General features: G+C 35.6%; 2 protein-coding genes across 2 annotated transcripts in view; one reads left to right on the top strand and one right to left on the bottom strand.

The window, feature by feature from the left end:
• LOC135695299 (potassium voltage-gated channel subfamily A member 1) overlaps positions 1–2832 on the bottom strand; it is a 62873-nt gene extending 60041 nt beyond the window's left edge. Inside the window, exon 1 of the mRNA XM_065214328.2 lies at positions 2711–2832. The gene's annotated coding sequence lies outside the window, so the exon portion shown is untranslated. The remainder of the gene's footprint in view (positions 1–2710) is intronic.
• A 3477-nt stretch (positions 2833–6309) lies between these two features.
• LOC135695293 (uncharacterized) overlaps positions 6310–24974 on the top strand; it is a 35516-nt gene continuing 16851 nt past the window's right edge. The window contains exons 1-17 of the mRNA XM_089110433.1: positions 6310–6500; positions 7520–9775; positions 10622–10759; positions 11220–11276; positions 11481–11660; positions 12115–12243; positions 14785–14877; positions 15785–15862; positions 16452–16508; positions 17226–17357; positions 18044–18079; positions 18177–18269; positions 19165–19248; positions 20891–21004; positions 21942–22169; positions 23180–23327; positions 23566–23804. Coding sequence (XP_088966559.1) covers positions 6446–6500; positions 7520–9775; positions 10622–10759; positions 11220–11276; positions 11481–11660; positions 12115–12243; positions 14785–14877; positions 15785–15862; positions 16452–16508; positions 17226–17357; positions 18044–18079; positions 18177–18269; positions 19165–19248; positions 20891–21004; positions 21942–22169; positions 23180–23327; positions 23566–23804 — 4117 coding nt within the window. The 5' untranslated portion in view covers positions 6310–6445. The remainder of the gene's footprint in view (positions 6501–7519; positions 9776–10621; positions 10760–11219; positions 11277–11480; positions 11661–12114; positions 12244–14784; positions 14878–15784; positions 15863–16451; positions 16509–17225; positions 17358–18043; positions 18080–18176; positions 18270–19164; positions 19249–20890; positions 21005–21941; positions 22170–23179; positions 23328–23565; positions 23805–24974) is intronic.

A 24974-nucleotide genomic window follows, 5' to 3' on the forward strand; every position in this document is an offset into this window, starting at 1 on the left:
GCAAACTATACTCAACTTGAAAATATTCTTAAAACTTTTATCGTGTCTGTCTCTGCATCGCAATAAATAATTCAGAATAATTCAGAAAAATGTCCGTCATTTACCTGCTAGAATCAAAAACGCCTTTGTTGCAAAACTAATTGTATGTCACATTCTCAAGGTCAGTTCAGGTCGTTATCAAGCTTTATAGCGTTTTGACACAAACTTACCGCATCCTTGTTCAATACTATATTTTATCCTTGTCAAATAACCCATCGTCCAGACAAATCTCACGAATTTACCCGCTTGCGCGCCGTTTACTAGACTACCAGATACACGCTCGTGACAGGTTGAAAGGACCTCTTGAAATTTTGCCTCCTCAACACCTCGACATCTTCTGCTTCGTCGAAGCGAGGTCAAAGATTGATTTTCCTTTGTTTCAGCAACCAAAAGTTAATTATATTTTGTGAAATGCGTAGTTATTGATAGAGAATTTGGAGCGATTTTAACTCAATCGATTAATTCTCTGGAGAATGTATGGTTGTGATAGAATTTCTCTCATAATCATCATCATCATCATCATCATCATCACCATCATCATCATCATCATCAATCAATTAAATTAACTAAAATACAATTTAATACTTAAATAAGCTCTTTACATCTAAATGACGAATTAGCTTTTTATGGAAATGATGATTCTCATCAGAATCATCACTTTAACATCTTGGAGTTATTTGCCCAGCGTACGCAAAAAATATCTCTATTGGCCGTAGGTCTTTCGTCATATCGTCGGAAACTTACATGTAGTTTCATGTTCTATAGAAACCTATTCTACGATGAAGAAACAAATCATATTTCGATCTGCTACTTGTAACTGTTCCCAGTCAAAAGTCTCAAATGCATATCTCTTTAAGTACGAGGCCTTACAAAATAACCAATGCTAATGCTAGAATCACTTTCACTAATCTTCATTTGAGACAATCTCTGCTTTTATGAATAACAGGAGCGAATTTCATACCTAGTTTGAAAACCGATGCTATTACTTAAAAGCAGTGTTTCGGAGAACCACACATGAAATAACAACAGCCAAATTCTTTTTTGAAAATTCAAAAAGATCCAGTCGAAACGCTGTAGCTTAACAGATGCAAATTTACAAGGGGAATGTCACTCCACGAGAATCTCGTAGACCCTTGGCTAAAATTCTTTTGTTTTCGAGAAAGATCCGCCTAAATCCCTCAAAAATCATATTGCTCTAATAAATTTTGTGCACGGTTTGGGAAGAGTGATGCAGCCCTTGCAATTTTATATTCGCATCCGGATAATTTTTTTGCTGACCTCTTTGTCATGTCCTAAATTTCTTGCTGGAAAGACGAGTCTAGATCCCCATTGTTTATGGCTATTTTCATTTTTCTCATTTGTCCTAACCAATGAGAAAAATGCATCACAAACACATGCACGTTGGGGCTTTTTTGGAATCTTTTACATCTCATGGCACTTCACAGCGATCAATTAAATTTTCTAGATATCATCGTTGCATCATAAAAAACGTTGAGTTTCGTTGTAACTATTCTTATGACACCTTTCATCCAAATTTCCTTCTAGTTCTCTGTTGCTTATTCCCATAAGAGACACGAATGTTATTTCCACACAAAAGTTATGCGATGCCACTTTTTGCAAGCGGTTCTCAAAATAACATCATCAGGTATAATATGTACCCGTGCATTGTATGCATATTTCTGGAAGCCAACGGCCCTTCAAATTCATGCCGTTTTTGTGGTCATAACTTTTTCATACAGTTGGGAGTATCATATGATAAGTGCAAAAGTGCTGTGTCCTATGGTTTCGCTTTTAACTATTTTTATAATCTTGCTACTTTCCATTTTGCAGAACTATCGGCATATTCTAAAGCACTTTTTCATATACAATTTTTGAACATTTATTCGACTTCAGCAGAAATTGATGGAAACATATGGCTATGTTTTTAGATCGTTGTTTTTTTATGGATTTGCTATGATGCTGCATTTGGAAAACTCCACAACAACATACCCTGTTTGGTTGAAAATAACAGCACATTGTGAAGGAGACTTTGTCTAATTTTAGGCTCTTAGTATGAGCTGAAATTTGAACTTAGGCATCGCATGAGCGATGAGCTGAAATTTGAAAGTAGCATTCAGCTCTCATCTTTGTAAGATCACAGGGCAACTACCAAAAGATCATTGACTGAACATCCACTATCAGTTGTAAGTCTTCTGTAATTTGCTGTTCATTGATACAAAACGCTTTTACGAAATAATTGACATTAAGCTAAAATACGTATCATGAATATGTATAATTAAGCATAAAGTCTTGCCCTGTTTTTATTAAGCTACTGTCTTTATCAAGCATCGATTATCGATTATCAAGCATCGATTATCGGAAAAATCGTTGCAACTGGCTGGCCTTTATTTAGAACATTTTTAAAGCTCTTTTTTCTAGACAGTAAGATTTACGTATTGGGATTTTTTGCATCAAATGTCAAAAATGATTGTTCAAACAAAACTGAGTAGGAATGATATGTTCCTTATAGGCTGATTTGGATCTTAAATTTGCAATCATCTAGTGGTCACTTTTTGCTGTGTCGTGAAAAATTAGCCTTGCGTATAGGAAAAAAATACATATCAGTCGTCGTTCTGGAGTTTTAACAATTCGAAGTAATGGTTTACGCTTCAATAGTTTACTGATCACTTACCTTCTTAACAAACATTCATACTGACTGCAAGCAGCAATGTACTCTTGAATTAAGTAAATAATCTAGCCTGTCTTGTTTTATATAACTTGCCTTTTGTTTGTATCTCTTGATCCCTGGATTAAGGCTTTCCTTAAGTGATAATCATGAAAATGTTTGGCCTCGGTTTTCGTACGGATTAGGCAATTGCTATATTAGGAACATACCTATGTATGCCGCTTAAACGTGTTTATGTTGTGACAGTAGATTTGAAGTGACTTCTTACGCTGTTTTAATTTTTCGCTATTAAGCTGTTAGCTTACGGTATCAAAATTACATAGCTAATGCTGCAGAAAGCCGTGTTTTTTATCCTTAATTTGAGAGGGTTGAGTTAACATTAAAAAACAGATTTCCCAACTTCAAGGTGTTGATCGTATGCAGAAACACGTTCACCTTTTATCAAGTCTCTGGGAAGTGCATGGTCTCTCGGGTTTTAACTGTTTAAAGGCGCTCTGTCTCAAAATTGAGCCAATCGTGTTAGCAACAATTTCTTCAGTGTATCACAAGAATATCACAAGAAAAAGCATATTACCTCTTTCTTGTTCCCATAGTAAATCAACATTGCTACTGGGGTAGAGGGGGGTGGCTTAATTTGCCTTGGAAAACGGACGGTTGTGTTCCAAGGCTTTTAGCAGTGACTGAAGAAGTCGGCCAGAAGAAATTATGCTCTGAATGCCTCGAAAAAACAAACGAATGGCTAAACCATGGCCGGATAGGCTATTGTTTCTTTCTTCTCACTTGGAATTTTTAGAGAGATGAATGAGTCATCTTCCTCATTTCGTGGTCTATGCTGTTAATTTGTTTACCTTTGATTCCTCTCTCGACATTAGATAAGACAAGTGTTAACTGGAATATGTAAAAAAGCCCTATTGTAGAATTCAGCTAATAAAAAGACAGGCCATCTTCGAGAATCCATCGGAACATAGTGACTTCAAAATGTGTAAATTTTATTGCCTTTTAAGTAATCATTCGAAGAAAATAAACCTACATTGCAGTCTGATACAATAAATTGCAAGCGCATGCGATGTTCTATGGAGAAAAGTGAACTAAGGTAGGTTTGTACTGCCATAATCAGGTCAGCATTGCAGATAGCTTACCTTTGTCGAGTTCTTCTTTAACCGCAGCTGATACTTGCTATTTTTGTACACTGTACAACTGAAATGCATATTTTGTTGCAACACAAGACTGCCCGCGTATGTCTGCCCTTAAATAAGTGCGACCAGAAAAGACTTCTGTTGATCAGATCATGCAGACTTGACTATGTTACTTTTATATCTAAAGAATCTTTCGATCCTCAGCTCGTTTATGTTGAAATGAGACAAAATTTATACCCGTAATTTTTCTTTTAAAACATGATTCTTTGGAACAGCAGTTTTAATGACATGAATTTTAATTGGATTATAAAAAAGTTATGTAAGGATTTCTGTATAATTTGTTAATTAATTAAATATGTTTTTAATTTAAAGAGATTAAATACATCATAAATCTCTTATTTGACATGTTATTGATCAATGGCTTAAGTGAAGTAGAATGAAAATTAAAGCTAGAGAAGAGTCTTGAGAAACACCATATAAAGAAGGATACGATGAGCTACAGTCAATGCCAAAAGTCAATGCCTGTGCCAAAATTAATTGGAACACCCAACACTTTGCGCTGTGCTTTTCAATTTTTCATTTGTTTGCCCGAATACAACTAATTCCGTTCCCCTATTCGGTTTGCCTTTGAAAACTGACGTTAGTGTTCCAAGACTTTTGGCAGTGATTGTATATAGCGTCTTTGAACCTCAGGCTACAACAGAAAATCTATTTGGGGTAGGATTATATCTTAAATAGTAAACGCGTGTTTCGCAAAACCCTACATTGCTTTGTTATGTCAAATATGCGGATTCTAACTGACTGAAAAGGAAGAAGCCTCTCTTGATCAAACAAAGTCAAATTCTAGTCAAAATCTAGTCTAGTTCTAGTTTGAATTATGATACAAATAACACTGTAATCTGTTCAATGTTTATAAGACAACAGAACATATTAGAATTCAAGTCATTTTATCGATTTTATTTATTCAACGGTTATTATGATGTAAAAGTGGGAAAACAATCTTGCTTTCCGGTACCCTTGGTATTATTTTTTAATTTTTGCGGCTCTGGTACCCAGGGTAGTATTCCGGACGATGATTATTCGCGCTATTCTGTTTGAAGATTAGATATATCGTACAAAGCAACTTGATGAATTGTAAAGTCCTAAGCACTGCCGAATCCTGTTGAGACATCAACATTGTCAGCAAAAACGGTAGCAGCAAGCGTTTCATTAAAGGTAATGTGTCCATATAAAAGGACTGCGTATACCCAACTTGTCAAGCCACCCATCAAAATAACGGCTTGCGATTGGTTAGTATTCTTGCAATGCAAAACTGCTCACATGAAAAGCTAACCTCGCAGCAGGATAGATAAAAAGAACGACCGTAATGGCTGAGGCGATGACATGAAAAATCACATGTTTCTAAAAACCCCCGCAGTGTCGCTTGCTTTAGCTGGACACATTACCTTTAAAGTTGATTTAGAGAAAAAGTATTTTGATCAGCAGGCTGTTTAGTTTATCATTTGCAATGTTTTCCTCCAAACGATTTATCTACGAGAGCCGAACCTTGACATTTATCGGAGTTATGAAAACATTTCGTAATCATTTTTCGCAACTAGACATACATAATACTGTAATTCTTTATATCTCATTACGCGTCATGTTTTCCTCGAAAAGACTTGTTGACTTTGAATGGAGTTATTAAAACTTTTTCTAGTCATTTTCCTCAACTAAACATACATCCAACTGTAATTCCGTATATCTCATTACGTAAATGTAAACCTTGACAGATCTCTATTCATCTATCTTGTATTTTGCTTGATAATTAATCCTAGTGCCGGATAATTCAGTCCGTTGTTTTCTATCATTGTTCACGTATGCTTTGGATTGCCGTTAGATTTTTCCACATACTATTTCAGACTCTCAACAAGTGAATATTTTGAAACGAATTTGTTAAAACATTACTCATATCATGGATGAATGTTTCTGCAAATGATGCTACTTGAATATTATCTGCATGCCTTAAGATCATCTGCATTAAACAATCATCTAATTGTAACATACTTTTATGTTTAAACGTTACCAGATTGACATGCTATATCGAGAGCTGTGTTTTTCGCTTTAATATCATGTATCGCATATTCTTTTCAACGCCTTTTGATTCCATCGCCTTCAGCCTGAATATTTTCAAATTTCTTAGCATAATTTCTAACTTCCACCTGGTGAAATGCATGATAAGCCACCAAATTATTCTTATTCTACTACATTCCCGTCCATCTAGGTAATACCAGGCCTAAAGTAGCATGCTTGCCGTTTCTCTAACGAGGGCTGTTGGCTCTGTCTAGTTCTTCACTGCAGTGTTTATTACCAAAGCAACAATTAACCAAGAATGCCTACCCAGATATCTAGGCAGCTCAGGGTATACAGAGCATAATTCGCCACGCTTCGCTTCTTCCATTCGCATAAGGGATTCTTATGTAATGACCCGTGAATACGATAACTGATTCATACCCGTTGAAAAATCAAGCCATTCTTACAATACAATTTGTTACTTAGAACTGGAAAATTCAATGTTAAGTTTTCTTAAACTAAATCGGAATTGATAATGTACTGAAATCGTGAAATCATGAAGATATTTGGCATATTTTTGGTCACGTTGACCATCCTCTTTTACGTAGCTGGTGAGTTTCGTAATCTACTTTTGTGTGCGTGGCCTTTTCTGTTTGTTTAGCTTTACCTGTACCGAGTTCATATTTTCAAAGTAGAGTCGAGATTCAATCACCTAGGCAAAGACTTTGCTTCTTAAGGACTTCAAATTTTCGTTCTCAGGAATCTCATTTCTATGTATCTACTTTCTATATATCTCTATTTGTATTTTTTGTGCAATCTACTCAATTCTAAGTAGGCGTCAACCCATGTTGTAGGCCTAATTCTGTCTCAAATCAGCTCGTGTTAAAAACTTCATGTAGCTATCTTTAACAGAGTTATAAAACACTCCAGCAGTTAGGTCTGTTATTAACTTCAAGTCCCGATGTACCATTTTAAGAACAGATTGCTGGATGCAACTTGATCTAATTTTCAAGCTCTCATCATTTTTGCCAATTTCAAAATTCTACCTTTTTTATTGCTGAGTAGTAACCATTTTGTGGAAAGTTTTTAAGGCTTTGTACATTGTGGTATAAAAGACACGGAAGCTTTCTTTACGGCAACAAGACAAGATGTAGTTTTGTAGAAACAGTTAACTTGTATTGACAGCCAGAAACGGTACAAAACAATGTTAATGTGATCGAAAACCGAATCTGTAAAAAAATAGAAGCTATGTTGTTGATTGCAGCTGAATCTTTCTCGTATGTTGCTAGTCTCTTTAGTGTTGTAAGCGATGCATGAATAATTGTGATGCAACATTTCGACGTTAGAAGGAGATATTCACTTTCGTTAAGTGACTACTGGTCAATTTGTGGTTGGAGTCGTCATTGTGTCGTGGTATGTTTATCAATTAAATGTTCTTTATACGGCATGGGGAAGACCGATTGTATATCACGTTACTACATTTGACACGAATGAATGACATGTACAGAGACGATGGGACCAAAGACACAAAACGAGAAACTGAGACAACTATATACTGCAGAGACAAGCTGCTTTTCAGTGACTTGAGGCAGAAAGCTGATCTAGACCTTTCTCTGTCATATTTCATCAGATTGCCGACATTTGGTTTCAAGGCCAAAAGATCATCATGCTTCTTTACATGAACGAGGAAGCAAGAAAGAGTACCTAAATCTAGCCCCACTATCCGATGATACCATGAATGCTGGCTTCGACAGCCTACCAAACAATGATATTGCTGCCTTACAGAGTGACGTCAGCGATTTTAATCAAATCCAAAGGGATGAATACTATGATCTAACTAATGGTATTCCGGACACCCTGCGACAGGCGGCAGCACAGGTTGTCGAAAATAACCCTCAGGCAGGTTTAGACTACAGAGACACAGGGATGCAAAGCTTCAAAGATAGTTCAGAAAGTAGGCGGCCTCAAGAAATTAGAGAAAAGAATGAAGAGGATGAAGCTGGAAAACAAGGGGAGAAAATTCGAAGTGAGTCTGATGGCCAAAACGAGGTTAAAACCGATAACAAAAAAGAGGGTTCAAGTAAGGAAAGTGAAAACAGGAAAGACGAGAGCCAAAAATCTCAGGGGAAAGAGGAAAATGAACATAATATACTGAAGAATAATGAGGAGAAAATTAATGATAATCAAACGTTTGAAAAGGAAACAGGAAAACCAGCGAATGATCATAAAGAAAAAGAAGATAATCAGAGATTTGAAAGTGGAAGAGAAAAACAGGAATCAAAGAGTAACGAAGAGAAAACTGTTGGCAAGGGCAAGGATGATAAAGAAAGTGAAAAGGAATTTGAAAAAAGCAAAGATAAAATGCAAAAAGGATTTTCCAGTAATGAGAAAGACGAAAAAAGCTCTCCGAAGTTTGAAGATAAGAACTCAGAATCAAAAGGAAAATCTAACGATGATAAAGGAAGGGAATCAGCAAATTCGAAAGAAAGCGAAGAACAACAGAAGAATTTTGATGGAAATAAAAGTACCGATAAAGAAAGACAGGGTGAGAATAAAAATGATCATGATGAGGGAAAACTGAAAGAAGTAAGTAACGGAAAAAACGAAAATAAGGAAAGTAAGGGATCTAATGAGTTCAAGGATAGTAGTAAATCTAATGAAGCAAGGCAAGAAGAGCAAAGAAAAGCTGAGGATAAGAATGAAAATCAATCTAACAAAAACAAAGAAAAATACGATAATGGCATTAAAGAATTAAGCAACAATGAAGATAGACTTAAAAATGCGCGTGAAAAAGGTGAAAAGGAACAGGAAGACAGCAATCAAGAGAAAGATTTTGGAATAAAACAGAAGGAAAGGAAAGAATCTTTAGTTAATGAAGACCAAAAAACGAAGGAAAATGGAAAGAAAGAGCAAGGTGATGTGAAACCGGAAAAAGTTGCTGAAAAATTCGAGAAGCAGCAAAGTGAAGATCGGTTTCAGGGAAGTAAAAATGAAGAAAAAGAAAGTGGAAGAAAGGGAGACCAATCAAAAGAAGGACAAGTAAGTAAGGAGACGACAAAAGATAACCAAAATAAAGACGAGAAGAATAAGGAAAAAAGTCAGAAGAATGAAGAAAATAAATCATTCTCTGAAAATCGGAAAGATAATAAAGCTTTGAATAAGGAAGAAGCAGATTTGAATGATAGTGCCAACAGAGATTCTGAGACAGAGAATCAAGGTCCTGCATCAAATTACCATGGCAAGAGTGAAAATGCAGAGAAACAGAAGGCTTTTGACGGGAAAGACAGTCCAAAGCAGGATGGTGAAAAGGGAGAAAACAAAGACAATGGGAATAGGGAAAAATCTCGCGAAGAAAAGGAAGAGAAATTCGGGGCACTGAACGAAAGCGGAAAGAAAGAAAAAGATACGAAGGAAGAAAAAGAAAGAGAGGACAATGACAAGGAGAGGCATGGTCAAAAAGAGAACCAAAAGCAGGTACAACAGGCCGAAAATTTGTTAGGGCACGAGCAGAAAAAAATTAAAAATAATGAGAAAAATTCAAATAATAAAGGTGAAAATAATATGAAAAGTTCTGAAGGAAAAAATGATCAAAAGGAAGAAAAAGACGAGAGGAAACTTTCAAAGAATGAAAACGAAGGAAAAGAGGAAAAAGCAATGCTTTCGGACGAGCAAATTGAAAAGAATGCGAAAGTCGTTGTAAACCAATTGAAACAGCTTCAGAAAATTGCGCAATCTTCAGACCCAGATCCCTCAAAGATAGATGTTGGTAAGCTGCATCCTGGTACGGTTAAGTTCCTTAAGAAACTTGGTGAGCAGCATGATTCTAGACAGAAATCTAAAAATGTAGGCATGCATGCCAGCGGTAGCACAGAGGGTGAATCTCAAGGTAGGGCTTAGTTGCTGAATTTTGTCTATAGTCTCACAAGTCCAGATTGTATTTAGTTAGTGATATCTAGTGTTCCTGTGCTTCTGTGATCTACTTTTGTTACACTACAACTGTGTTCGCAGTTACACTGTTCTATTACCCTGGGTGCCAGAATCTCCAATATTTGGTCTCAAAAATATGATTCGAAACTAGTCATAGAAATATTTTTAGAGCGAGTATAGGAATTACAATACTTTATCCCCGGATTCATGAGACTCTGGTGCCCTAAATGCTGTTCTATATGTCTGGTTCGTTAGTAGATCGAATACATTGCATGTTTGTTGGCAATGAATGTGTATTTTCTAACCATCTAATTGTATTATACAATTATACATCATTGTGCAATAGCAATTCTTATGTATTAGTATACTCTGTATTGTTGTCCCTGTATTAGAATAATTAGCAGGACTCAATATTCTCCTTTTCTCCAGCACATTGTCAAGTTAACCTTTAATGTACCACAAAAGTCCAGAAAAGTGTCCATCAAAAAACAATTTGAACTTTCCTAAAAGAAATGAAAAGGCATTCTCTTGGTATTTTTATTGTAATTCTTTCATAAAACTTCCGCCTTTTCTGTGCTCTATGCTTAGACGTATTGGTTTGAATATATCCACAGCTTCAATAACTACGTCAGTTAAAAAACAATGTATTTATATGGCTTTTATGTCGTTGAATAAGATAGAGTGCTTAAAACATCTTAGCATCCTGTGGTAACAGATATTTCCATATAAATCTGATATTTCCAAGTATATGGATAATTTTTTTTCATTGCTCTTTACCTTGTAAATTTGTGTGTTTGATTTTTAGAGTCTAGAGTAGCCCAATACAGAAAGGGCGAGGGCTATGAAACACAGGATGTCAGAGAATCTTCGAAATCGGAGAGCAACGTGAAGGAAAACCGGAACGTGAAGAAGCCTTGCTCAAGAAGATGCAACGGATGTGGCTGTAGGTTCAATTCCAAATATTCTTCGTTCTTGTCGAAAAATGAGAAACTGTAGACTGATCATCATTTTTGTGTTTTTTGGGTTATTTAATGAGGCTTTCAATGGTAAAAATCACCTAAAACTGCCCATTAAAAGAAAAATGTCATAATCAATGTAATGGGGGTTTTGACAGCTTTTTAACAGGCCATTCAAGTCGCACCTTATGTTTATATCATCATCAGGTACCATCTTCTATCAGAAGATTGGCTACCATGACCCTCCAACTATCCCAAAATCTGAGTTTTGGTTTGTTGTCATGGTCATAGATAAAACTTTATTTTTATCTATATTTGTATACTCGCGACAATTTCACTCCCTAAGATATTTTCGCACAATATCTTTGTACCCCATAAAATGTTCTTGATCCTTATTCTCAAAACAAGCAACGCTTATTCCCATTTGCTTTCTCTTTTACTTTTCAGCTGCTGATTGCATGGATATGGACATGGACATGTCTTCACTATGCGGAGGAATGTCTGGTATACTTGTTTTCTTGAAATAATTCACTTTTTCTAATTTTCTTGTTGTCACTTTTTCCAGCATGAATCAAAATTAGAATAAGGGATTATTAGATTTATTGGCATGTTAAAAATATTCAAGCTCTCTTACATTTTGATTAATAGTTCTGCACTTTCATGCTTTTTTATTTGCTAGATACTCAAATCTGATTTTTATTTTATTAGGTCCCCCATGTGCAGCTGCTGCACCACCACCCCCACCTCCCCCACCACCACCACCACCACCACCACCTCCTCCTCCACCACCGCCACCACCACCACCTCCTCCTCCACCACCGCCACCACCGCCACCACCACCACCACCACCGCCGCCTCAGATGGCAGTTTCAACACTTTGCGTTCCACGTAAGAATCCTTTACTCTACTCTTCATTTTAAAAAATATATGTTAAGCCAGTGCAATTAAGTGACTGATTATTCAATTTTAAAGCAAACAATATATACAATTTTAGAGACTGATTAGCTTAATAACAGCATTTTGACCTAGCATTAGCAAGAATTGAGGTATCAATTTGTTTGAATTGCATTTCAGTATATTTTACATCCATATAAATAAATCCAGGAAAGGCTGTTGCCGGAACAAGACGATTTTTATGTTGTTCTTATACATTTATGCAATAATTTTATGTTTGGTTATAAGTAGCGATTGTAAAAATATGACAAGTGGTATCAAGGCAATGTGAACGACATTATTTCGTCATAAGCCTGTAAAATACTAAATGTAATCTAAGATTTTTTAAACTTCACAAGCCTGCGTAATAAGCCTGAATGAAATCTAAGTTTTCAAAATCTCACTTCAGTGCCAAGTGGTGACTGTGGCCCATCGGCACCGCCGCCACCACCACCGCCACCGCCACCGCCGGCGTCATCAGCAGGCTGCTCTGGTGCAAGTGCACCTTGTGCGAAACCAGCTGCTGCCGATTGTGCAGGTGAGTTTAGCGTATTTCTTTTAAAATCAGAGATGGAGCAAAGATTACTTTCTTTTTACTCAAGAAGGAAGTTTGATTCATTGAAAGTTAAGAGTCAGCTTTTTCAACTTTTATTACTGACGATTCAAAAAGCCGTTTCTTAAAACAAAGCTAAATATTTTTGATAAGCAATGTAAAGTACATTTATTGATACGCCCGCGTACTTTCTTCGCCTTCTTGCAAAACCAGCTGTCTGCATATACATCAGCTGCTGTAGGGAACTTTTTTGAAATGAAAAAATCATGGAAATGAAATGCTAGAATTTAAGTCATGGCTCCATTATGATAATGTTTGGTTTTAAATTTCCTTTAAAATCTCAACTATACGACCAGAGTAGCGCTTTTTGACACTACTCCTGTTGCTTAAAAGACCACATTTGATTGGAAATATTTTTCAAACAAATATACATATTGATCAAGAATTTTAGCTTTTAACTTGTAAAAGAGGAATGAGTTTTATAAGCGGATGAATTTTAGTGGCTGTGTATCAAATCATCCCCCACTCTTATGAACACCCCTCTCCTCCCTCTATGGAGCTGACTAACATGAGTTGGTGGGCTTAATTCCATGATCTCTGTTTTACCATAATTTCCATACTCCCACACAGAGACTTACTACGCTCTTTCAGCATGGATTTAAAGAGATTTGATGCCATGTTGATTATGATGTCATTCTCGCTTCCTTTCCCAAACAACATCTCACGATCGTACGAATGACACGCTGTAGAAGATTAAAGAGCTCTGTTGTGGTTTGTTTAGACTTTGGGTCCCTAGCCAAATGCACTACTAGACAAATAATATTATCTATCTAGTGCTTCCAGACATTTAAAGCAAGCTTAATCTAATCGAAAAGATATGATAAGAACATCAGATAGAATACGATAGAAATATCTGTATTAGTTGATACTAGTTGTTTCAAGAGATTGTACTTGATATAGTATAATTCCATTAAAATCGAGAGGGTATCGAAAATGAAGTTTGGTTGTGTTGTCAAAGTTAGATTTGCTAGTATTTTGGTGATATTGGTTCTATTATTGTTGGATGAGCTTTAATTACGTATCAGTTTCACCCGGGATCTAGATACTAAACACAATTCTGCATTAAAAAATGGTCCGTATTGTTCCAGCAACGTCAGTTATGTCCAATTGACCATTTACCAAACACTATATCAGCTATTGAACCTGATGCTTTTATTACTACTTGAATATGATATGTTTCTATCTAGTGCATTCTTCTAAAATGTTAATAAAAATATCCATATTTTGTTACTTTTCCAATTCGCTCATCCAATAATCTACTGTCGACCCATGTCCTTTTCATCTCTACAATAATTATATATGACCTGTTATTGATGTCGGTACAGTCAAGACACTAGAGTGATTATTTGTGATATCATATAATATCATATACTATTAAAACGCAACTGTAATTGTAAAATAACAACTGAAGTTAAAAATTAGCTTCAGAAACCAAAACAATTTAGTGTTAAAAATTTGATGCCTTCCAACTGAATGGCCAAAAATATCTGAAAAGTTTGGAAAAAGCATGCTTTGTGTGTTTTAAACTCTGCACTGCAACTTAAAGCAGGTCGTTCTCAGTTCTTTCCAAATAATAACAGCTTTTTTGCTCGCTACAACTGCGAATTAGTGGCACCAACAGCGATCTACCTGTTATGACTGTGAGTTATCTCTTAAAACAGTGAATTACTGATTACTTTGAGGACATAGTATAGATACAGTCATGAACTAACTGTTGCAAGAGAAAATTTCAGAAAGAATCGGCAAGTCACTTGCAGTTAAAAGCAGAAGAGTCCTGCTTTGCATTTGGAACGTTTATGAGTTTTAGAAAAAATAGTGGGGTGGTGGGTCTCGTGAACAAAATATCATCTTTTGATGGTGAAATTACGATTAAAATCGATAGTTCTATCTTCTTTTGACAAATCAGAAATACTATATTCCTTCGCAGACTCTCGATGGTTTTCCACTTTTAAATTTCTGTAATAAGAGTTGATCCTCTTGGAGAGACACCGTGACGTCAACGGTTAAATACTGAATGATTTTGAGTCATACACGAAGCAGCGAGGAGTATTGAAAGAGCAAAGAAGCTTCCTACTTTCTTTTGTTAATTATCATGCAGGTTATTTCTGATTATATGCGTCTTCTTTATAGGAAATAAGAGGTTCCTTATAAACCTTCATGCAGGACATCTTTTATTACATACATTACGTTAACAGGAAGAAAGATTTCCTGAACGCCTCGTTTTCACTATTAAACAACCTACATGCCTCGTTTCCAGTATTAAACAACCTTCATGCCTCGTTTCCAGTATTAAACAGCCTACATGCCTCATTTCCAGTATTAAACAGCCTTCATGCCTCGTTTCCAGTATTAAGCAACCTACATGCCTCGTTTCCAGTATTAAACAACCTATATACTTATGCTATACTTATACTCATTTGATGCAAGTAACAAATTATTGTCTTGATTTTGGGATTTGTCTTTCAGATGATGATGATGAAGGCTGTGCACCGGCTCCTGTTCGCCCACCACCACCACCATCTCCACCATTGAAATTCAAAATGATCCCACTATGCTCAGGTTTGTAATTTTCTTACCTTTATACTGAAAGATTCAATTCAATTCATTTCATAAAGTTCATACGAAGACCAAACTGCAACGAGGTCTTTGTGGTTGTGGTAGTGTTTATAGCAAAGGTCTCCAACATACGGCCTGCGGGCCATACGATGATATTTTCTGTGGCTCATGCCGTTGCCAATTCAATCAAGTTTTTATAATCAAGTCCATGAGCTATTTTTATGGTGTGCCATTCCCGTAAAAATGCATTCTGTTCGTTAGGCATGTTCATTTGAATTTGCAATTAGACATTTTCTCTTATGGCACTGAACAAGTCAAAGCTATCGGTGAATAAATTTTCTGCAACCAACCAATATAGCATTTCACATTGGTACTTTTTTCATATACTTGTTTGTGAAACTTTTCATATTATTTTTAATGCTAGATACAAAATTTATCGATAATTTGCACTGGCCCGCTTGGGCAGTAAAGTTTTGTCTGTAGGCCACCTCAAATAATAAGTTACTCCTGGATACTCCTGGCTTATAGGGTCTATGTTGAAGAATGCTGAATAGTGAGGCACATTAGCGACTTGTATGGGATAATTAATCATGAGGAGAGAATATTTTGCGAAAAGTTTGAACCGAGCAATTTATCCACAACCACTTGTCTCCAGCCTACATCTTGGCTCCATTGTACCTTGAGCTACACTCATCTCTAATTTTCAAATCGTCCTAGCTTTTCTTGAAATTTCCGTCCCGCTCCTTCTAGGTAAAATACATCTTGAACCTGCTAAACGTTATTTCAACCTTGCTTGGTTTTGTTATTTTCACTTTTGCGTAAGGCCACGTAGATATGTCTCGATCTAAACATAATAGCTTGCACTTGGACTTTTTTATATCCCCTTCAATTGTATGTCATATCCTTTCAGTTGCGCCTTGCAAGCCAAAACCACCACCACCGCCACCACCGCCGCCGCCGCCAAAATCTGGAGGTGCTGGTTGCAATGGTAAATTATAAAATATTTTCTATCAATATTCAATTATTTACCTGAAATTATTGTCTCCACAAAATATTATCTGAAAAATCTCCACATATACATTCACTTTCTTTAAATGAAGGTGCCTAAATGAAGCATTTCTCTTATGTGTTTGTCTGTTTTTAAGGGTATGTCGTTCACACAATGAAGGACTTAACTTTTTGGTATCTTGCATTGTTTATCATAATATTGTTGTCAAAATTTTCCCGTGTTCATTGGAATACAGAGAAGTGAAAAGGCTTAGCATATCTTGACTTGGGATATCCTAGCGTATATTGTTCTACCCTCTATTATCGAAAATATTTTTCAATATTGGTATGATCCTAAATATTCCATTTAAAGCCCTCTTGCATTTTCTGAAGGGTGTTGAAATAAGTTGCTATTGATTTCAGTCAGCTGTACTAAACAGACGCTTAAATTGGTCAGGGGCGTCTAAAAGTTCACGGATGCTCGATAGAGGGTCATAAATCCACATAAGTTGAACACTTGCAATGATATTTTTTGATTGGTTACTGTTGCTATCTTTAACAGAAATAAATTCGATCCTTTTTCACAACAGGAGGCGGAGGAGGCGGAGGTTGTAAGGGGATGAAGATAAGCATCACATGCGATCCAGGTAAGGCTTCTTGGCCACATTCCACGGACATTGATTCTTAGAAATCACTTTTGGAAATATACAATTTAGAAAGGGCTAAAAACAAGAAAGATAAACTAAGAAATCTTTTTCTGAAAATAATGTAGATATACTTGGTCGCAGCTCTTGGGTTATGAGTTAGTTGTAGAGACGAAAAGGATTTCGTCCAAGTTATGTTCTGATGTAGGCGTCGACTTCAAAAAGACTTGGAATGATACTGTTTTTCTGTGTAATGGCATCAATTAATTCCACGGGTCTTAAATTGCAAAATCTTTTACTTTATTCTTTTGTGTCAGGTAGGGAGGTTGGAACCTTTGGGAACAAAAATTTGACAAAAGTGATTCCTTTTAAATTTTCCCGCTGTTGAACTTTTTGAAATGTTTTCCTATTTTGAGACAAAGTTCCTCTCTCTACCTGAGCTCTTCTAACTTTGAAAAAGGGTTACGACGTTCCTGCCATCAGGGAACTATAACGAACCACTAGAACGATTGAAATAGACCATAGTGCAGGGAACAATTCTAATTAAAAATTCTATTTTTGTATTTACCCAGTTATGCTTTTATAGGCTTTGATGCAAATGGCTGAAACATTCTCGAGGTTTACTTTCTTGTTTGCCTTTATCATTTTGATAGCTAATCACTTTTACTATATATTTCTATGCATTTCAAAGCGTTAAACAATAAAATTACACCCTTAAAGGTGATGAAAGTTGCGGTGGAGGCGGAAGCAAGCCACCACCTCCGCCAGCTCCTCCACCACCTCCCCCGCCACCACCACCACCACCACCGCCACCGCCGCCACCACCACCGCCGCCACCTCCTCCTTGTGATGGTTAGTCAGCATTCTGTTTATTACAGTTGCTTTGGCTTTGAATTATGTGTAATTCAACATCACTTTTATCCAAGTTAACAAAAGAAATTATGTTGCCTGTCATTTTAATAAACATAAGCAATTTTTTTACGAAAATATGTGTCGATTGGATATCTATGATGGAACCTTGCATGTTCTGCCATTTGTAATAAATTCAAGATTTATCTGCGGAAATTTTTGACTAAGCTATCTTGTAAGGCTGTTACTAAACTAAGTGAAGATACATTGAAATTTTACTCTAAATTCAGAACTATCAATTTCAATGTAGTTGTGAACTGTACCATTGAATTAAATATTTTTCTTCATTGGTAAATACTGTAAGAAAAAGGAAACTCTTATAGATGCTATTTCATAAACAACATCGAACTTTAAACAAACCCTTATTTATATATAATTAATATATCTATATGCAAAATTGTATTTTACAATCATTAGATTATTACTATTAATAAAATTATACAACACGGATTGGATAAACCATCGTGTATAAAACATTTTGCTTAAAATAGTAAGAATGATTAAATACATCAAGTTCCTGTCAATAATTTTAAGGATTGCTACATCTCATTGGAAGTTTTTCATTGATGCGTTAAAAGTCATATTCCAGTCTTTTGTTATGTTTATGATTTCATTTCATTTCATTTCAGCTGGATCGGTTTCTTGCGTTCCTTGTGCAGTTTCAGGTGGGATTTTTACGACATTTCTTTCTGTTTGAGTCTATCATGATTTTAATCTCATCATGGTTTTTCTTTTGCTAATTCTGTAATTCTTCCTTTCCAGGAGGCGCACCTTGTGCACCGCCAGCCGCCGCAGCACCACCACCACCACCGCCGCCACCACCACCAGCACCGGCAGCCGCACCTTGCCCACCAGGTAAACCTTCATCTGTCGTCACATTTTGTTTTTGAAACATGCAGAAAAATGACATCGGTCTAAGCTTCGCAATTATATACCTCGAAGCATAACTAAGTAATTATTGAGTTCTTGTTAATTTTCACGTTGCTAAATAATGATACAGGTGCTAAGAAAATTGCACATTTTGATGCACTTCGTTTGTGTTTAGCAGAAATATGATGATTGTGAATCTAGGACGAGCAACATTTTGGGCGTTTGAATCAGAAACAGATACAAAATGCGTATGAAAAAATATATGCCTTGCTAAATGGTGATTTTGTGGAGCAAAGAAATTTGTGGCTACCTTCTTGGGATAAACGTTTGAGAAATCACAAATTAACTGAGTTAGACCTAATCTTTGTATGCAAGCTACTGATTTTTCCATTAAAGTCATTTAAATGGTTCAAAGCTGAAAAGGTCTTTATTTCAGGCATTTGCAACTGCTAAAGTATGACAAATAACGTCTTTTTACCTGCAAATTCGATAATATTTTTTACGACATCGCTAGCTTTTAAATCCTTGCCTGTTTGCATGATCCAATGAAACTCGCTATGAAATTTGGTAATTAGCAATAGGATAGAATAACGCAGAACGACGAGAAGCTATACATAGAATTTTCTAGCTCTGCCTTTCTTTAAGCCCGAGTTTCTTGAAATATTATTTGCAGATACATAAAACTTTTGTGTAAATAGAGACCGCATTATCTGTGCCTTTATTTGATTAAGCATTTTGCAAATGATAACGTGTAACCATTGGCAACAATATTTTTTTCTAAAACCATTCCTTATAATAACATCTTATATAACAAAATGTAACCCTTAAGAATTTATCAACTGTTTTCAATATATTTCATACGTTGAACTTCATTTTGTAGCAGGTGGAGATGATGGGGGCTGTTTCATAGCTGCCCCCAAAGAGAAACCAAAATATAAATTAATACCCGTTGCAGACTGCGGAGGTGATAACCATTAACAAACTAATTCTTTTAGCTCCTAAAGTATTCTGCTTAATTTTTTAACGCTGATTGAAATATAAATGAGTCAAATAAAAATCTATATTAGTAGCACTTTTCCCCAAGGGAACCAGTTTGGCATACCTTATTTAGCCTTTTGTTTTTCCAAGGGAACTTCTTAATCATTTATGAAGAAGCTCCTTCTTCTAATGAAAACAGGGATAACTTTAAAAGATTAAGAAAGCATTGCTCAGGGAATGATATTCAGACTTAATTTATCTGCTTTTCTCCTCTTGTGTTGCATAATTCATGCCACCAACGATGATACTATCTGATTCTAGCTATTCCTGGCTACAAGGCCGAGGGGTAAATTACATTTTGGAAATCTCGTACACCTTTGGTGAAAATCTTGTTATTGTATTAGAAAAACCGTAAAAAACCTGTTTGTTTTGGTAGGTTTTTTGTGAGCTATCTCGTGAGTTATTTCCAAGTGTGAATTACCCCCTGCTCAGGGCAGCATAAAATGGTATCAGTACTAGAAACTGTCTTACAAAATTGCTTATCTGGCCTAAAATTCCGAGAACATTTCTAATTGGAACAAAAAGTGACCATGGGAATTCTTTCAGTAGAAATTCTCACAATCCATTTAATGAACAAACATACCGATTATTGGTACAATCAAACCTTGTCACAAATTGTCTGATACTTGTCACTCCCAGCACTTTGTAGAGCAGAAGTTAAATTTATTTTGGCTAAATGATCAGCTAAAAACGATATTATTAAGCTATAATGCCGACTTGAAGTTTCATTTGGATTATATAATTTACTGTGGAAAATAAGTATAAAGGCTACATGTTATAGTCCGTATATTACATTTCTTATTGAATGAGCAATATAGATAGCGTTCTAGGCTTTTGTGCCATTTATTCAGGATGTGCTTAGAATGTTTCTGATAGCAGAAAATCAAACAGAGAGTTGCTGTTCTGGCTTCAATATCATTTTCAACATTAGGCTTAAACAAAGTAATCTTGAAAATTAAACTAAGTTATCAAAAACTTCTTGATGCTCGAAACTTTGGCTAGGTGTATTTCATTTTCTTAGGGGTTGATAACTTTAAAGAAGAGTAGATAATAATCCCCTACACTTTTTGTTTTAAAAATTTCTTTGCCTTTTTATCGCTTAAGTCTCCAACTTTAACTGGATTAATCGTATTTTTCTACTGTATTTTAATCAATTTTTATAGTGCCTATTTTCTTTAGAAACACTAAATTTGTGTTATATCTATTATCGATAACTAGAATTCATTTCAGGTGATATTTTCAAGTCTAACAGCTGGTCAAACTCGGGAGTGAATTTTCTAACACTGACTAGCATAATGCAAACCACAGTCTAATCAAATTCGATGAATTTGATTCCATTATATATATTCATAAATTGTTTTTGAAAACATTAGTTTGTCGAGCTTTATCATTGCATACGTATATAATAGTATTAAATACAGTCTACAGTGACTAATCTTACCTTTGTTCAAGTTAATCAAATCTCCCACTAATTTTAACTATTATTAAGCATGTTAGGAACTTGTGAATAGCTTAGTATGATAGATATTTTGTAAAAGTTGTGACATTTAATTGTAATTTCTCTTTAGAAGCTGCGGGGTCCTCAGGAGGTGCTGATTGTGGTAAAGCACAAGGTGGAGGAGCAGCAGCAGCAGCAGGTCCTGAACCGAGCATTCCTCTAAGCTGTTTGGAAGCATTAAAAAGTAAGCTTATCTAGAAATGCCTTAATGTGCAATGATCTATGAATAAAGTACTATTCGTCTCATTTGTCTATCTTATCAAAGATAGAAAGAGATTTATTGTCTGATAAGTTTTTGGTGGTACAAAAGTAATAATGGCTTTGAAACATACAAGGGCTTCTCTTCTTACACTCTGAGTATAAAAAGTAAGGACATCGATCAAAAACTCTAATATATATTCACAGTTGTGGATTGATTCGCGCAAATCTTAAATTTAGAGCATGACTGTAGAGGTTGCCCATCAGTGCCGCTTGCCTATTGAAAACCAATTCTATTTCAAATTTATTCTCCATATTTCCAGACAGCAAACTCCTTCCAAAAATCTGTTAGTGTTAGAATCTCTTGCCTTGTACTAGATAGCAAGCATTATACTTTGAATGAATTTCCATTGAACGATATTGTCTCTATCAATTTTCTCTAACGTACCAAGCCACCACTGATCTCACATTTATGGGTTTAGCCGGGCGGTCAAACCTTTTATCCAGGTGATACTTGATAATAAGGAGAAACAAATGTTTATGCTTATGATAGGTATAAACTCCTACAAATATAGAACAATATTCTTCTCATTTTTGATCATCAATCAATTAAAGGTTGGTACTAGAGATGCTAGCATCATTTGCTAAAAAATTAATTTCAAAGCATTTCCATCAACAACATAGACAAACGACGAACATTTGTCTTCCATGCACTTAAAAAATATATAATTTCTTAGAAACCTAGACAGAATTATCTGTTAACATTATCAAAAGAAATTGCCAAATATTTTGATTTGAAAGTGCAATACAGGTTTAATACCTTCCAAATCAGACTGTAAAATCTTATCGCTTTAATTAAGCTAATTTGCGACGTTGTAAAATTCCATATTATTTGTCTGCATTTAATAATTTTTTCCACGCAGCGTTAAAATTGAGTGGCGCAGCTGCTGGCAAGGATGAAGAGGATGGAGAAGGTTCGCCTGCGCAGAGTCCCAAATGTGCGAAAATGCTGAGTCAGTTGCTAAGCAACCAAGCCGAAAGCACTGCAAGCACAATGAAGGTGCTGTCTTCCTTATTACAAGATGACGGATGCTCTCTCAGCTCTGGGGAGCAGCAAGTTGCTGCAAAGATGATGGGAAAGCTTATGCAAGGTGCTTTCTTTTTATCAATTTAGGAGTTGTCATTTAAAATAAGAAAATGAGAAGCATGATTTCGGCTTCGTTTTATGCTCTTCTTCAATTAATGGACTTAATCTATGGACTTTTTATCCAGTTTTTAAATCCCATGTTTTTCCTTAACATCAGAAGTTAATCTTCAAAACAGTTTTACTTAATATGCTGATGATTTGTTTTGATCTTTTCGTATAAATAACTTAATATTTGAAATTTGACCATTAATATGAATTGGGATTACATTGGTTGCCCAGAATGCTTCATCTTTATCAAAGTCAGTTTTTTATTACACAAAACAGGGCTTTAAGATTTTAGAATATGAGAAGAAGGCGGCCAGAAACGAAGCTTTCTTAAACTGCATAGAATTTCGATGAAAGTAAAATTTGCATCACTCTTTGATGCATTCACTATAACTTGAGTAGAAATCAATCAAGTCGTTAATCAAATGATTTCATTGGTTAATGGGTAGATGCAGGCTTTAAGTACCATGCAGGCTTGATATAGCCCAGTAGAATTGAAGGCCTTCAAATATTTACGAGGGCAGAATCAGAAAAGGTTGGTGCAAATCATCGGATAGGTATACATTAGGTTCCCGCTTAAAAGAAACTCATGTCAGGCTGTGTAGTTTCATATATGCTAGAAAATTTTATAGATGAGGCTAACTGATTTCTTAGATATCCATTTAGAAACTTTTATTTGTTTGTTGATTTCTTATCAAAAAATCATCTTTGAATTCAAGGATCATGCTTCATAGTAAATATATGAATTTTGGATGCAATAATGCATAAATTCGAAATTTGATTTTATTATTTTTATTATTTTAATAGCCAATTGGAAGAAACATAGTACTCTGTTTCTTATAAAGGGGCAAATGTTCGGTATGCTGGCAGGCTGCAGTTTCTTCTATGTCCATTTCTTTTAAGCAGGGACTTGCTGTATTGATTAGCTATTCGGTAGCAGTTTGATATAATTTTTGAAGCTATTTTCAGGTGGCTGCTGCAATGCCTTTTCCGGAGGCGGTGGAGGAGGAGCCAAGTCGCAATCGAGCTCACTAGAGGATGATGGCGAACGAGAACCTGAAGCTGCCAACCACAAATATGAAAAATACATCACGCTTGGCCCAGACCACTGCTCAAGGTATGATCTTTGTATAAAGGCTCACTTAAAGTTATTCTTTACTGAGAACTTTGTTGACTTTATTCATGTTTAGGTAAGAAAACAAGAATAAATTTGGCGCTTGCTGAAAATCTTTATAACAATAAAGGAGGATGTAAATGGCGAATAACCAGAAATCAGTTACCATGAAGTTAGTTTTCTCTTTTTGGACTAAAAAATAATGAAATATATATCAAATTTTCTCTGTCTTCTTTCGTAGCAAACGGAAGCATGCAAGAAGAAAGAAGCCAAAGTTTGCATCTGAGCTTGACTCAAGAATCCATGACGAAGATGACTCGATTTCAAGAGAAAATGTTCTGAAACGAGACGGCAGCTACGCCTCAAAAAAACAGGCAATGAAAAAGGGCTTAGAATTCATTCATAAGCATTTGAAAAGAAAGTCGTTATTGGAGAAACCAAGCAAAAGGCAGAAAAAGGAGAGTTTGTCATCTGATGCAGGTAAGAAATGAGCTTTAAGTATTGTTATCTGCTTGTAAAGGGTTTTGCCTGAAGAGTATCGTAATGATAAGAACGAATGGAAATAAATTGTGGTAAAAACTTCTGGTTTTTCAATTCATTTAAAAGAATACATCAGCATATTTGCCTATTAATATCTAATGATTTTCTTTATCTAAAGTTTGGAAATTGGATAAGGCAACATTACGATACTTCTTAAGGTTTTAAAACTTACAATACCTTAATACAACTCAAAGATCTCAAATAATTTTAGTTTCTTTGCACAAATTTGAACCGCGAAATTTTACAATCTGGTTAGCTGGTGTTGTTTCAGTGCGATTTCTTTCCTTTGAATTTTTGCGTCACAAATTTTGTCACTGCGTACAAAAAATCAAGTTTTCATTCTACAAAATCTGACAAAATGAGAAAATGAAATGATCTCACTCGCGCAGACATCCAAACGGAGTGCGTACGGGAATTTTTTGCGTAAAAAGAGAATAACGCAAGGTTGCGTGCTAGCTCCATTGATACTGATTTGCTACACTGTGCCGAAACTACACTGGCGAATCCACATTAAACTGCTAGACGTATTGCTTCTACAAAATGTCTCAGAAGTCAGGGAGGTATGCTTCAACAGACATGACTCGAGAAATATGACATCAATCCAGCTAACAATCATTCTATTGCTACTATAACAACACTTAACCTTGACAACTTACCAACTGAGTAACGACAACATCTAGCAACAGGATGAATCCATTGGTACTAAAACACTTCATCACAACACCAATACAGTGGCTCAAGACAGTCATTGACTGCATCTTCGACACTTACACCTTTTAATCACATAACGACACATCTCTGGCGCATCGTCACATTTCTCCATACACTAATACATTATTAGACGGACGTCAGCCACTTTGCGACATCCGACAACAAACCTTCACGCATAACAACCTAGATGTAGAAGATACTAACATAAAGACTGACTTCATGTAAGTCCTTAACTGTAACGATTACAATTCATTTCTAGTCTACCTCTTACCTCTACTTATGCAAATATATAGAAATGTAATGCTTTGCTGTATAGAAAAGGACGGTTCAAAGTTGCAACTTCGAGTTTTACGCTAAATGTAATCATTAGGCCAATGTTTTTACTATGAGTGAATATTT

This window comes from Rhopilema esculentum, chromosome 2 (genome assembly GCF_057945365.1).
Source record: "Rhopilema esculentum isolate cy_ngs chromosome 2, ASM5794536v1, whole genome shotgun sequence".
NCBI lineage: Eukaryota > Metazoa > Cnidaria > Scyphozoa > Rhizostomeae > Rhizostomatidae > Rhopilema > Rhopilema esculentum.